We start from the raw sequence: 16109 nt of genomic DNA, 5'->3' as shown, positions 1-16109 counted from the left end.
TCATTGCAAACTGAGTACTTGGCCAAATGGGATAAATGTCCCAAGTCTCTGGACAGTCAGATCCGGCTGAGCAGGGGCACAAAAGGGTCCCTGGTCTGGTGGCTTCGCTCCCTGGCTCTTCGCCAGGGTAAATCCTTTTTCTTGTATTCTCTTGTCACCACGGATGCCAGTCTGTCCGGGTGGGGTGGTGTCCTGGTCCGGAGCTCCGCTCAGGGTGTCTGGACACTGGAAAAGTCCAAACATAAGTTCAATGTCCTGGAACTCAGACCAATCAGGCTGTGCCTGGATCACTGGATGGATCGTCTTCAGGGGTGTCCAGTACAAATTCAATCAGACAATGCCATGGTCGGGGCTTATGTCAATCACCTTGGGGCGCAAGAAGTGTATTGGCTGCTCTGGAGTAGCCGGAAATCTACGGTGGGCAGAACGCTTCATTCCAGCCCCCTCCGCCGTACACATTCCAGGGGTGGAAAATTGGCAGGGGGATTACCTCAGTCAGCAGACGTTGGACCAAGGGGAGTGGTCCCTTCATCAGGATGCATCTCATCAGTTGTGTGTCTGGTGGGGCATCCCCAAAGTGGATCTGTTGGCGTCTCGGCTCAACAGAAAGGTGCAGAGGTTTGTGGCACAGTCATGGGATCCTCTGGTGGATGCCACAGACGTCCTGGTGGCCCGTGGGGCCAGTATCGTCTAATTTACCCCTTCCCTCCTCTCAAGCTTCTGCCGAGACTCTTGCGAAGGATCAAGGCAGAAGGGATTCCAGTCATTTTAGTTGCTCCGGACTGGCCTTGCCGGTTTTTATACGCCTACCTGATGTGGCTGCTTGCCAACGTCCCTTGGAGACTGCCTCTCAAGTAGGATCTGCTGTCCCAAGGGCCGATCTTCCATCCTGCTTTACAGTCTCTGGCTTTGACAGCTTGGCTGTTGAAAGCCAGGTGCTGAAGGTTTGGGGTTTTTCTGAGTCTGTGATTTCAATGCTGTTGAAAGCCAGGAAGTTCCCTTCTAGGAAGATATACCATCTTAAGTGGAATATGTACATTTCGTGGTGTGAGTCTCTTGGGGTTCACCCTCGCTCCTTCTCTGTGGCTCGCGTCTTGACCTTCCTTCAGTGGGTAGTTGAGCAGAAATTGGCTTACCATCAATGGCAAGGTGTCAGCCTTGGTTGTCTTCTTTCAATGAACTTTGGCCACGCACTCCCTAGTGCGTACCTTTCTTCAGGGGGTTTGACACTTGGCTTCTCCAGTGCGGTATCCGTTACTGCCTTGGGACCTCAACTTGGATCTCTGTTTTCCCGAAGCCTCCCTTTGAAAATCTTCTGGAGATTCCCCTGCTTGGGCTGTCCCAGAAGGTGGCCTTTTTGGTTGCAATCACCTCTGCGCACAGGGTGTGGGAATTGGCAGCTTATCTTGTCGTTCACCTTACTTGGTGGTCCACAGAGATGAGGTGGTTCTTCGCCCCTGTACGTCGTTCCTTCCAAAGGTTCTCTCTGATTTCCATTTGAGTGCAGACATTGTGTAGCCTTCCCTGTGTCTCAGGCCGAAAAATCCTAGAGAAGTGGCGTTTCATGCCCTGGATGTGGTTCGGGGAAATTTCGGTGTACTTGGGAGTCTTTTAGGAAGTCAGACTCTGTGTGCTTACGGATGGGCCCCGGAAAGGACTGTCCGCTTCGTCTGCGACCATTTCTAAATGGATCAGACAGGCATCAGACATTTGATTAAGGGTCAGGTTCCTTCTTTCTCGGTCAAGGCGCACTCTACTCAAGCGCTCAGTGCTTCCTGGGCCTTCCCTCATCAGGCGTCAGTGACACAGGTTTGCAAGGCGGCCACCTGGTTGTGCACACTTTCACAACATTTTTATAAAGCGGATGTGTTGGCATCTGTAGATGCTACTTTTGGCTGCAGGGTTTTGCAGGCTGCTGTTTAGAGGACCTGTTCCTCCTTTTGGGGTTGTAATGTTTTCAGGTCGGCTCCAGTTGTTTTTTTGGTTGAGCTCCTATTACCTAGTTGGCTATGGTTTAGCCTTGGGAATTTATTTTTCGCTGTTCCCACCCCTCATGTTTGACACCGCTTTGGACATCCCAACGGTTAAGAAGATCAGGAGCTGTGCCTGTCAATGAACGAAGGAGAAAATTTGATTTTTGACTTACCGTAAAATCCATTTCTCCGATACTCATTGATGGACACAGCACTCACCCCTCTGTGGAGTTGTAATTCTTCTGACACTGCTTGTAACCAAAACTGAGTACATCTAGCAGAGAGGGGAAGTTTAAATCCTGGGACTGCTCATAGGCATAGTCAGTCTTTTTTTTTTTTTCGGCTTGGTGTCCTACTCCTGTAGGGGGCAGTATAACCCAATGGTTAAGATGATCAGGAGCTGTGTCCGTCAATGAACGTCAGAGAAACGGATTTTACAAGAAGTCAAAAATAAAATTTTTCAGTACATATCTTATTTTTAGACTTGGTACTCCTCTCAAGAGCCTTCAGCATTGATGCAAGCAGTAGGCTGGTTCTTGGTAGGAATATGCAATTATCAAAATGCCTTGATGGGTGGATGTAAGGCTGGAGAAGGCAGTGTACCTAGGCAGACTGCATTTGCATGCATACCTCTTTGGGTAACACCCACATGTCATGCTGAGCCCCCATGACTGAAAGCAATGAAATCTAATAAATGAAACCGGTGGGCCGAGAGCAGTCAGGCAGAGGTGGGAAAAGCTAGTTGATGCTGGACGTCCTATTCGTTATCTGGTCCGGTCATGTGATCCTGCAGCTTCGGCTCAATAAGTACTGGACAGCAGCAGCTGCTCACTGACGCAGGGGAGCTGGAGCTGCAAGATCATGTGACTAGACTAGAGCAAATTAAAAAATAGGTAAGTACGCACAGTTTTTTAATTTTTTTATGCGGGTTAGGTAGGAGAAAGGGGGGGAATGACATGTTTAACTGCTTCCCGCCCAGGCCATTGTAAAATGAGGCTGTGTCCACCGGACACGGTCCATACCATGTGTTCTTTGACCAATCACAGCAGATCACATGAGAATTGTAAACAATGAATGGCTTCCTTTTATGCCATTTTGTGTAAAATTGTTTTCCTAGCTATGATTGGTCACAGTGATCACATAATAGATGGGTCAATCCCATCCCCATGTAATTAGCTCTGGCCAAATACCGCTAATCACAACATTACACACTGAATGCCCACTTTTATTCAGTAAAAATGTTTGCATATAGCAGTGAAATTCACTGCTTTAAGCAATCTGTGTGTGTAAAAAAGAAAAAAAAAAAATCCCGATCACTTACTCAAAGTAGTTCAGTGTTTCTATGGTAAATCTGTATTGCTCTGTTCACATGATGTAAAAAAAAAATTACTTTTCTTTTTTTTTTTTTTTTTTTATATACTGTCACTAGTCAGGGTCCCTGTCACGTCAGTTAATTGACAACGCTGCACTGGTGACAGTATGTAAAAAAAAAAAAACATTAATCCCTTCCTTTTCCCAAAAAATTATAATTTTTTTATCATTTACAATTTAAAATACCACAGTTTGTGGACTCTATAACTTTTCTACACACTACTAAATAGTATACACTGATTTGGGTTATTTTTACCACAGAAATGTAGCCGAATACATTTTGGCCTAGCTTTATGAAGAATTAATATTTTTTGGAAAACATTTATAACAGAAACGAAGAAAAATGTGTGTTTTTTTTTTTTTTTCCCAACATTTTTGGGCTTTCCTTTTATTTAGCAAAAAAAAAAAACCAAGCAAAGAAAAAAAAAACAGTGGTGATTAAAGCGGTTGTAAACCCGAAAATTAAAAAAAAAAAAAAACTGCAAGACAAAGGCATAATGAGCTAGCATGCATCGCATACTAGCTCATTATGTATTCCTTACCTTAGAACGAAGCCCCGACACGGACCCCCGGACATCGATGCGGGCGCTGCCATGATCCCTTGGCGTCTCTTCCAGGTTCGGCGGCTCCGGCGCTGTGATTGGCCGGAGCCGCGATGACGTCACTCCCGCGCATGTGCGCTGGAGTGATTTTCCGGGAAGCTCCCGGCAAGGAAAACTGAAGGTCCGCCGGACCTTCAGAGCGCATGCGCCTCTCGCGTGAGCGGCTGCATGCACTGCAAATATCTCCTAAACCGTGCCTTATTATAGGCTTACCTGTAGGTAAAAGTGTCAAAAAGCGGGATACTACCGCTTTAAATATAAAAACATGCAAGCAGCGCTGTTAAAAGATGTATATGAAACAATGAATAATCCCAGTCCAGCATGTATAAACAATGTCCAGTAATAAAATAGAAGGGATTCTCCACCCGGGTGCTAGAAGCATGCAATGGTGAGCCTGATCCTCCACCTCCACCACACACTGACTCTTACCACAATGTATGAAGCATTGTTTCCACAATGGTCAGACATTACAGTGGGTGGGTCAAAGGATCACTCAATCAAGTAAAGGGATCACCAATCAAGTAAAGGGATTCCTTCCAGGACCAGAATGTACCTCAAGCATGGGAAAGGGTCAAGAAGATAATCTCCTAGTGTGATATGTTTCCAAAGTTTATTCAAAAAAGGTGGAATATCACTCACCAAACAGCAATAAAACAAAGCGCATGTCACACTAACAGAGCTCTTGTTTCCAACCAATGTAATGGCCAACTTCTGGGCGTGACGACGTGGCGTAAGGCTAGCTTCTCCCAACGTGTTTCGCCATTAAGACATCGGGGGCGTGGCCTTACGGTAACACTACGTTGTTTAAATATGCTAAAGCCGGAACTTGAATTATGCGTTCTGGAAGTGATATCTGCTGCGTAGCACCGGAAACAGGAAACCAGCATCAACCCACGTGCGTTCCACCCAGGGAACTAGCGGCACTCACAGGATCCGGAAACAAGAAGAGGTTTAGAAACTACATAATCCAATATTGCACAACAAGGAAAAAGGCCAAATAAAATGAAATAAATAAATTAAAAATCGTCTTGTGCGGAAGTCGGCCCTCAAAAGTATGACATAATGGCAAATGGAGAACAAAAAAGATCCCAATATTGAAAAAACTATAAAATGTGGACATATGGACAATAGTTTACTTGTATCAGTATTACACTAAAAGGTCAGAATAAAATGATTATGATAAACAGAGAAGGAAGAAAGAGGGGTAATATGGATATTGAGAATAAGGTGGAATAACAGTCAACGAGCGAGCGGCCCCACCCCCCCTGGATCATACCAGGCCACACGCCCTCAACATGGGGGGGGTGTGGGTGCTTTGGGGCAGGGGGGGCTCTGCACCCCCCACCTCAAAGCACCTTGCCCCCATGTTGATGAGGACAAGGGCCTCATCCCCCCAACCCTGGCCGGTGGTTGTGGGGGTCTGTGGGCAGGGGGCTCATCGGAATCTGGAAGCCCCCTTTAACAAGGGGGCCCCCCAGATCCCGGACCCCCTCCCTATGGGAATGGGTATGGGGTACACTGTACCCCTACTCATTCACCACATAAAAGGCAGTGTATGGAAATAACGACAGGAGACGTTTTGGAAAGTTTATTAAAAATCTTCATCCGGCTCTTACTGTCTTCTCCTCTCCGGGGGTCTTCTGCTGTCCGCTCCTCTCCGGGGTCTTCTGCTCTTTTGCTGTCCGCCCTTCTGCTGTCCTCTCTTCTTGTCTTCTCCTCTCCGGAGATCTTCTGCTGTCCGCTCCTCTCCGGGGTCTTCTGCTCTTTTGCTGTCCGCCCTTCTGCTGTCCTCTCTTCTTGTCTTCTCCTCTCCGGAGATCTTCTGCTGTCCGCTCCTCTCCGGGATCTTCTGCTCTTTTGCTGTCCGCCCTTCTGCTGTCCTCTCTTCTTGTCTTCTCCTCTCCGGTCTTCTGCTCTTTTGCGGTCGGCTCTTCTTCTTCCTCCGGTCCTCCGACGACGATGTCTCCGGCGATTATGCCTGTCTCTGGTCTCTGCAGCTTATTATATAGCCATTAGGGGCGTGGCCGCCAGATGATGTCACCGGGAGACCACGCCCCCTTGTGTCACAAACTGTGTGGCTAAGATTGCATCGCATTTGCACCAAAATGGTGCAGGACCATTTTTTTAAATTTATTTATTTTTTGGTTCGCACTGGAATTGAATTACATGGGTGATGGGTGTTCACACCTATGCGATCCAATTCCTGCACCATTTCCCAGTTTGCATTGCGATCTGCAAATCTGGGGTGTCATAAATGGCACTTTTCCACTGCAAGTACCGGCTCGGCTCTACTCGGCCCTGCTTGGCCCGGTTTGCTTTTCCACTGCATGGTACCGCATGGTACGGTGTTGGAACGGTTCGGTACGGTACGGTTTGCTTTTCCACTAAAGTAGTACTAAAGTTAAGTGGGTGGGATAACAACGATTCTCTGACCAATCAGTGGCTAGTAGTGTCTGCATGCAAAGGATTGTGGGATATGGTACCAGTATGGTACCTCTTGGAACCACAACTGAGGTGGTACTGTTTAAGAGAGCCGTACCGTTCGGTTCCATGTAGTGGAAAAGCGCGGACGTACCGTACCGAACCGTTCCTACACCGTACCATGCGGTACCAGCAGTGGAAAAGCACAAAAGCGAGCCAAACCGTTCGGTTCCATGCAGTGGAAAAGCGCCATAACTTTACATTGACACCCCCAGCAGTTTGCAGATCTCAGTGTGAACCACTGTGTGATGCGGGTGCGATGCAGGAACCGACACTGAAGGCAGGAAGGGGGTAAAAGTGTCCGGTATTGAAGTGTTTAATTATAGATAGTGTTAGAATTTTCTGGAAATTTAAGGTACAGTGGGTTTTGTTTCCATACATGGGAATGCAAAACTTGCTTGTTGCAGATCAAAAGGAGGTCACTGCAGGTCAGTTGCACCTATCAATAAATTCTGTACAATCTCTCGCTGATACGGGGCCCTTTACTGTATTTCTGTGTTTTAGATGACCACATCTGGAGGTGGAGGATTCTGCGACTGTGGGGATGCTGAAGCTTGGAAGGAAGGTCCATACTGCCAGAAGCATGGAATGCATATCTCTGAAAAGGAATCGGAGGTAATAAGATGTGCACATAAACCAGCCATTTTCTCTTCCTCTAGTGCTATGAGAAGAAGAAACAATTTCTGAAACTAACAGATTGGATAGTGTGCCTTCATGATGATGATTACAAGGCTTCTTTCTATAGATTTTTAGAAGGCTGGTTTACTACCATGCTGTGATAGCCCTCTATAGCCTGTATTGTACCTAGATATTGCACAGCAGAATCCAAAATAATTGTTATTCATCACATCAATGTTGGCTCCTGGTGAGCACATGTATGGGGTTTCTCCTGGGTCATCTGTGTTCTACATGGGCCTTCAATCTTCACACCATCATCTTCACACTTTATTTTTAACCTGGATCTGCCCAACTTATTGCTGGTCTTTGTCTTCTTCTTTTCTCTTAAAGCAGTATTAAAGTATAACTAAAGACAAATGAATGAGTTTAATTTTGGATAGAGTGGAGAGATGTTAGAACCCCTGTCAGTTTTTAATGCTGTCTGTGCCCCCGTTAATGAGATTCGCCCTCTATTTGTCCTGTTTACCATTCTCATTGAAAGTGAAAGTAAAAGAAAATCCCAAATTTTGGGTTGTCCCCAGAAAAGTAATAGAGGGGAAATCTTACAATGGGGACACTAGTTCTGGTGACCTTGGGGGTCACCAAGGAATTCCCTTAATTTGCGGGGATTTCCTCTCACTTCCTGTTTGGTTTTGGGACAGAAAGTTAAGGGAAATTTCCATAATGGGACACAGATGGTGGGGAAAAAAATCTGACGCATTATATCTTTCCCTTACTCTATCCAAAATGAAAAGTTTTGCCTTTAGTTCTAATTTAACCAGTTTCCGACCCCCCGCGCCTTTTTACTGCAGCAGGGTGGCTCGTACAGGCAAAACTATGTAGACCTACGTCGCTTGCCTGAGAGGAACTAGACAAAAACTGCAATATATCAGAATGTTTGGCTTTGAGTGCCGGTTCACATTCTTGCGGCTGCGGCGATCGCATGTAATATCGGAGCGCACTGCTCCTTCATTACATGCGATCGGCTGTGCGGTGCGAATTCAGCCATACACTTTGTATGGCTAAATTTGCACTGCACCCGCACCAAAGTCGCACAGGACCCTTTTTTTCAGCCGCATCAGGATCGGATCGCACAGTGGTTCACACTTGTGCGATCTGATCCTGTGCGAACTCTAAAGATCGCACTGCGATATGCGATCAAACTGGGGGTGTCGTTAACATTTCATTGACACCCCCTGCGTATCGCATATGGCAGTGTGAACTGCCAGGGGTGCGTTTGCGATGCGGGAACACGCTGCAAATTCGCAACCTTCCCGCATCGCATACGTGTGACCCGGCACTGATACCACTTTAAGTTTTCAATGCATAATTATCTTTTCTGGAAAATCGGTTCTTCTCATACCATATCAAAAATGAGAAATTGGGTTTAATAAAGGATTAATTTGTCTGCTTTCCTAGCTGTCCACAATATTCTTAGAATACTTTACTAGCACCAAAGTTCAAAGACCTCAATACTTTCTTGTTTCTTCATTGTCCTACTTTTACATTCATAGAGGGCGACATAATATACCAAAGTCTGGACAGGTCTGGTGCTTTTTTTTTATTTTTTTTTTATTTGTTGTTTTCAAGTTATACAGAAAAAAAAACAATTCTTCATTTTCACAAAAGGTGTATATTGTGGTCTATGGCAGCCTTTTTAAACCAGGGTGGGGTGCCTTGAGGCTTCTTCAGGGGTGCCTTGGCAGAATGCCTAAAAATGTATCAAAAATTGTATACAAGCCAGTAGGTAGATAAAGCCTTCCTTTTAGTTACACAAAGCCACGGGTTTTCATTATGCACCATTACCACTTTCTAGACACTGGCATCCTAACAACCAGGGCCAGATTAACGTAGGGGCTATTGGAGCTGCAGCTCCAGGCCCCTACCTTTATATAGGCCCCGGGTTGGCCATATTCACTGTTACCGCTCTTCTGTCACTTGTAAACACAGAAGTCTGGCTTCTATGCTCGCTTCCCCAGGCAGCTCCCTCAGAACCTCCCCACACAGCACGAAGGCCTGACAAGGAGGGACAGTTGCCGATGCATGGATGTGTTTATGGGCTTCAGAGACAGCATCCCATGTTGAATTAGGCATGCATGGCTGCACCCTTCCTCCTCTGGGTGCATGCCAAGGCACGGCCCTTAAGGCCCTTCAAAATCCTCAGCACCAAGCCCATGATGCTCTTAATTCGGCCCTGCTAACAACCAATGATGTCATCAGTTGATAAGGGGGATGTCTGTCACCTCCACAGCATCCTTGTTGGACCCTCCTCTGCCTTTCTCCCTCAGCACCGGGGTCACATTAGCTACGTGATGGGGAGAAATTGAGGGAGAAGAGAAACATTGGTATACTAGTCAGTACCAGTGTGCCAAAGTGTATTTACTTTGTATTAAAAATCACCTCTAATGTTGGGTGTCCTACGTGTGGATGTTGCTGAGCTATTAGAATATTTTTTTTACATTTTAGAATGGGGTGCCTCATGACTGTCCATAATTTTAAAGGGTGCCTTGCATGAAAAAAGGTTGAGAAACACTGCACTATGTGAATGATACAGAGCCCGTTCACACTGAGACGACCTGGTTGCCTGACAGGTCGCCTTCCATAGAGAAGCTGTGGACCCGTTCTAATAGGAGCGACACAACTCGCTCCGACTTAGAAAAAGGGTTCCGAAGCTTCTTTGGGGCGACCTTCATTGACTTCAGTGATATGAAGTCCGTGCCGGCCGCTCCGAGGTCACGGTGCCCCGGGAAGTAGCGTCGCCCCAGTGTGAACGGGGTCTTAGAAAAATTGACAACTTCCAATTGTTAAATTGTAGCAAACAGCAAAAATGGTGACACGTCACTCCAGGAGGACGCAGAGCCCGTAACACAGACCATACAAACAGGGAAAATTGATCTTGTCTGACCGCTCTAGTTGAGTGGTGTGAACAAAAATCCATCAGCCCATCAACCTTCTGTATGACCATTTTAATAATAATAATGGGTGCAAAAAAAAAAAAAAAATGTGCAACAAGAGACAGGTATTTCTCCAGACTCCCTATCTCAGTGCCCGTCCATTTCAGTAAGTGTTGACTTGTCATGTCATGCTTGAGAGCCCGTGGTGTCCTGATATGCGGTGGAGCTTGTAAATTCAGTAACAAAAAAAAAACTAATTTTTTGGAAACGATCCTCCATCCGATTTGCTAAGACAATAGTTTCTTACATGAGAATTATTTAATTCATCTTTATAAAATACAAGCTAATGGTTTGTTTCCAAAATAAGGGGATGCAACTCTTTGCAGCGTTAGGAAGATGTAACAACAGAGAGCGCTTGTAGTGGTTCATTGACATTATGTAAGGTGTAAAAGAATAGCAACCGTGTAAATAGACATTGGGACATCATTGAATTGCAAAACCTAGTGTACAGAAACCTTGTATGACAGGGCACAACCAGAAGATGTGGAGCAAGTCTGATATCGCATGTAATCGGCGATCGCATGTAATATCGGAGCGCACTGCTCCTTCATTACATGCGATCGGCTGTGCGGTACGAATTTAGCCATACAATTTGTATGGCTAAATTCGCACTGCACCCGCACAAAAGTCGCACATGACCCTTTTTTTTTTTAGCTGCATCAGGATCGGATCGCACAGTGGTTTACACTTGTGCGATCCGATCCTGTGCGAACTGTAAAGATTGCACTGCGATATGCGATCAAACTGGGGGTGTCGTTAACATTTCATTGACACCCCCAGCGTATCGCATATGGCAGTGTGAACTGCCAAGGGTGCGTTTGTGATGTGGGAACAGGCTGCGAATTCGCAGCCTTCCCGGATCGCATACGTGTGAACCGGCACTCATCTTTGCTTTTTCCTTATATGCTTGCTCTGACTTTTGATTTTTTGGCTTTACTCAGGATCCACTTGTTCAGTTATCAGAAGATATGGTGGCAAGAGCGTACAATATTTTTGCAATAATGTTTCAATATACAGTGGATATTCTCACATGGGAGAAGGAAAACGAGCTTCCGCCGGGACTGGAGTGTGTGTAAGTACAAAGTCATGTCTGCTGATTTGTTAGTATGCTCCTCTAGATAAGGCTTATCTAATAGGCAGGGTTGCTTCACAGACACATAGGGGTTTATTTACTAAAGCTGTAGAGGGCAAAATTAGTCACAAATCTGCAGAGAAACCAATCCGCTTCTAACCTCAGCTTATTTATTAACCACTTCAATGCAGGGCACTTTTCCCCATTCCCACCCAGGCCAATTTTCAGCTTTTAGCGCTGTTGCATTTTGAATGACAATTGCGCGGTCATGCAACACTGTACCTACAATAAATTTATGTAATTTTTTCCCCACAAATAGAGCTTTCTTTTGGGTGGTACTTGATCACCGCAAGGATTTTTCTTTTTTGCTACACAAATAAAAGACTGAAAAGTTTAAAAAAAAAAAAAAAGTTTTGTTAATGTTATAAAATTTTGTAAATAGATACGTTTTTTCCTGCACTGAGGACTGATAGATGGCATGGGGTGCAGCACTGATGGGGAAGGGCACCACTGGCAGGCTCCCTGAGCTCTGATTGCCATCCCTGGTGGCCATGGTGGGCATCCCTGGGGTCATGGGTGGGCATCCCTGAGGGGGGGTCATGGGTGGGCATCCCTGGTGTTTCTAGTTGCACCCACCCCCCCCCTCCCCCCCCAAGTGTCTGCACTGGTAATCAATGCTCTGATTACCAGCACAGACCCCCCTCAGGAGAGCCGCAGATCGGCTCTCCTCTACTCGTGCCTGTCAGGCAGGAACTAAGGAAAGCCGGCTCTTCCTGTGTACTATGTGACCAGTTGTGATTGGACACAGCTGGTCACATGTTAAAGAGGTATAGAAATTGGGAAGAAAAAGCCGCTCAGGTGAGACTGAATGAACCGGTGCTGATCAGATCCGCCGTCCAGAAACAGCGCAAACAAAGAAATTGGACCGCACTCGGAAATATGAAATCAAAACTGTTCTTTATTCCTCATCAAATTCATACAGACAGTCTATTGAGAGACATGTCAAGTTGACGCGTTTCACGATATAGATAATCGCTTACTCATAACCACACTTACTTGGTTATTAATAAGCGATTATCTATATCGTGAAATGCATCAACCGGACATGTCTCTTAATGCACTGTCTGTATGGATTCGATGAGGAATAAAGAACAGTTTTGATTTCATATTTCCGAGTGCGGTCCAATTTCTTTGTTTGCACATGGTAAAGAGCCTACGTCAGTGACACCCCGTAGCACCGATCACCGATCACCGCTCTGCCACGCCCCTGTCGTCATATGACGTCCAGTCAGGATAATGTAACCGCCTTCCCGCCGTCAATTGCCTATAGGGCAGATGGGAAGTGGTTAAGCTTTAGCAATAAAACCTGGAAGCTGATTGCTTTCTCTGCAGCAGAATTGTTACTTATTTCCCTAGCTTTAGTAAATAAACCCCATAATGTTTGATAAACCCTGGTGACGTCACATGCCTTTTGGCGCTGCACTTCAAGCTGCCTTCCATCCAGCCATACCCGGAACGACTTGGACTTGCCGGCATCTCCCTGTCACACCGCGGCTCCCATACCTTCAGACTAGAGGTGCTGGGGACCTCCACCGGGTGGTCACCTTTATAGATGTATACATTTTACTGGTTTATATGATGCTGCTGCTTTGAAGCTGATCCTCAGCTTTTAGTGAAGTTTAAATAGTTTGTGTGGACCAAACTGGTTCAAATGAACTATGTCCTTCACTACCAGATGTGCCCAATGTGTGAGCTGTATAAACTATATTTCTCTAGCGCTCATTGACAGACGTAGTCCTCGGTGATACACCACCTTCGGGTTATGTTGCCTCCACAGGAGCAGGACTAGACAGGAAATTAAAAAGCTCTGGCCACACCCTAGGGGCAGTCCCAGAGGGTATATCCTCTCTCTCTCTGCCTCAGCAAATTAGTTATTTTCTGTCTAGTTAGGAGTAAGGACCTAGATACCTTGCTGGGATCTTAGGTCCTGGCAAGATTTTTTTCTTAAAGGATTTTTAGACAGCTTTTTTTCTCCAGTGTTCCTGTGAGATCTTCAAGCAAGAAAGCTGAACTGGGCGACGGGCTGGATGTTGAGCAGGGAGATTCCCTTGCTTACTTTATCCCAGAAGGTGGCCTTCTTGGTGGCTATTACTTCTGCTCACAGGGTGTCAGAACTGGCTGCATTATCATGCCAGTCCCCATACCTAGTGATTCATAGGGATAAGGTAGTACTTCATCCTAAGCCATCTTTTCTTCCTAAGGTGGTTTCAGATTTTCATCTGAATGAAGATATTGTACTACCTTCCTTGTGTCCTCAGCCCAAGCATCATCGGGAACATGCGTTGCATTCCTTAGATGTGGTTCGGGCAATCAGGGTATACCTGAAAGCTACGGAATCATTCCGTAAGACGGATTCACTTTTTGTGATGACGGATGGCCCCAGAAAGGGTTTGCCTGCATCTGCCGCGACCATTGCCAAATGGATTAGACAAACGGTGGTACAGGCTTATTCTATTAAGGGTCAGAGTCCTCCGTTCCCTGTTAGGGCGCACTCCACTCGAGCGCTCAGTACTTCCTGGGCCTTTCGCCATCAGGCGTCAGTGGTCCAGGTATGTAAGGCGGCCACCTGGTCGTCGGTACATACCTTTACAAAATTCTATAAAATTGATGTGACGGCATCGGCGGATGCCTCATTTGGCCGCAAGGTTTTGCAGGCCGCAATTTGAGGAGACCGGTGGTCTACCTCGAGGGTTTTTTTCTGTTTGAAAAAAAAAATAAATAAATAATTTTTCTCTTTTTTGTTGAGTCTCATCAGTAAGGATGAGCATTGTAAACTTCTAGTTGGCACCGGTTGGGCCTTCTAGATTGGGATTTGATTTCCATTTTCCCACCCCTCATTTGTGATACTGCTCTGGGACGTCCCGAAGGTGGTGTATCACCGAGGACTACGTCTGTCAATGAGCGCTAGAGAAAAATGGATTTTTGTAAAATCTTACCGTAAAATCCTTTTCTCTTAGCTCATTGACAGACGTAGTCCCCGCCCCTCTGTTTTTGAGTTGGGTTGGGTTAAAATCTCTAAAGACTGCTTTTTCACATAACTGATTTGCTGAGGCAGAGAGAGAGAGGATATACCCTCTGGGACTGCCCCTAGGGTGTGGCCAGAGCTTTTTAATTTCCTGTCTAGTCCTGCTCCTGTGGAGGCAACATAACCCGAAGGTGGTGCATCACCGAGGACTACGTCTGTCAATGAGCTAAGAGAAAAGGATTTTACGGTAAGATTTTACAAAAATCCATTTTTAGGTCAGCTACTTACAGCATACAGTGCTTCTGGCAGCTGGATGGGAACTACCTGTCCTGCTCCCTGAATAAAATCAAGTCAGGCTGAGCTATTAAGCTTCCTCTGATTGGCAGAGCGGAAGGTGAATGATGTCATGATCTCCAACTAAGCTATTTAGAGGAAGCTTTGTATTTAGTCATAGAATACAAGACTCCCTGTGAATGGCTGCCTGACTCGTATTTGTTTGGAAGTGTCTGTCCAACCGACTGAACACAGTGCTGCATACTTTGTGTAGCGGAGGCTGCATACAGTTTATACAGTGGACAAATCTAGTAGTAAAAATAGTAGTTACTTGAACTAGTTACTTGAAGTCCAAACTAACCATTTTACACTTCACTAAAAGCTTGAGATCCACTTTAAAGTGGGAGTAAACCACCTTTTTTTTTTTTTTTTTTTTTTTTTTTTTTTCTTGTAACTACAGGTAAGCCTTATTATAGCTGTAGGTACAAGTTAAAAAAAAATATCTCCTAAACCTCCACAGTTTTTGAGATATTCGCACTGCATGCAGCCAGTGATGTCACCGGTTCATTGCTCTCTGAAGGGACAGCATACCCGTGCCGTCTCTGAGCTCCGTGTGCGGTCAGGAAGGAAGACCGGGTGAAGATGGAAGCCCTATCATCGGCAACAGAGCATCGTTGGAAGGCTTCATTCTAAGGTAAGTAGTTCATAATGTGCAAGTATGCAATTGTCTTGCAGGGTTATAAAAAAAAAAAAAAAAAGTGCAGTTTACTACTGTTTTAAAGTAGACCTTGCAGTATAATTTGCAGTCCACTTACGTTTTGGATCCCTTTCCAATTTACAAAGCGCCTACTATAAGTCCGTGTGAAATGCACCTGTAAAGAAGAAAAATGTGATTTAACCCTAACTAAACCTATCTTCTGCTGCGAGAGTGGTATCTCACTCTTTATGGCTAGATCCTGAATAATACAGAGCAGATGAGATCTCACGAGAAGACACTCCTGCAATGGACGGGAGTGTCTTTTTTTTTTTTAACTGCTTTATATTCCCCAGGAATCTTCCTAGAAGGACAGTTATGCCACGTCCTGCAATGTGAAAGACTGTTTAAAGTGGATGTAAACCCTGACATATACCCAGTGAAGTGAACAGCCTCAGATGATACACAGAGATTAAACAAATCCTCCCACATAAGTTTTACTTCTATATATTCTGTCTTCAGCTTTCTAGATTGTTTAGAATGTGCATGTCCTGTTAGAATTTAATCTTCCTGATTCACCTGTGGGAGGGAAGTTTGGCCATACACTGTGGGACAGCTGATTGGAGGAAAGGCACACACGCCCTCTCCACATAGGCAGAAACATGAATAGATGTGCTGTGAATAGACCAGCTCTCTGCTAATCTTATTTATAGCAGCCACCCCGGCATAAAATTCAGCTTGGTTTTATCTCAGTTGACGTGAACTTGTCAGAAGTTATTATGCTGATGATAAAAGAACGGAGCAGGAATAAGCCACCGGACACAGGACTTTGAATAGAGATAAGTAAACACTACAGGTAAAACTTCATGAATCAGGTTTACATCCACTTTAAGGTAGAAATCTAACTTTTTTTCTTTCTTCAGGTACATTTTACACCTCCTAACAGTAGTCTGTTTATAAAGGGGACGGAGCCCAATCAATTTAAGCAAACCTTGCATTTTGCCACA

General features: G+C 45.3%; 1 protein-coding gene across 2 annotated transcripts in view; it reads left to right on the top strand.

Annotated features, from left to right (window-relative positions):
• The window catches only part of UBR2 (ubiquitin protein ligase E3 component n-recognin 2), a 180603-nt gene that overhangs the window by 37905 nt on the left and 126589 nt on the right, over window positions 1-16109 (top strand). For both annotated transcript variants that reach the window (XM_082250166.1, XM_082250167.1), the window contains exons 4-5: window positions 6932-7042; window positions 10980-11110. In XM_082250166.1, the coding sequence (XP_082106292.1) occupies window positions 6932-7042; window positions 10980-11110 (242 nt within the window). The remainder of the gene's footprint in view (window positions 1-6931; window positions 7043-10979; window positions 11111-16109) is intronic.

Source organism: Pelophylax lessonae, assembly GCF_965119305.1.
Source record: "Pelophylax lessonae genome assembly, chromosome: 3".
In the NCBI taxonomy this organism is placed as follows: Eukaryota; Metazoa; Chordata; class Amphibia; order Anura; family Ranidae; genus Pelophylax; species Pelophylax lessonae.
The sequence above is the reverse complement of the archived record's forward strand: the minus strand, read 5'-3'. Positions and strand labels throughout refer to the sequence as shown.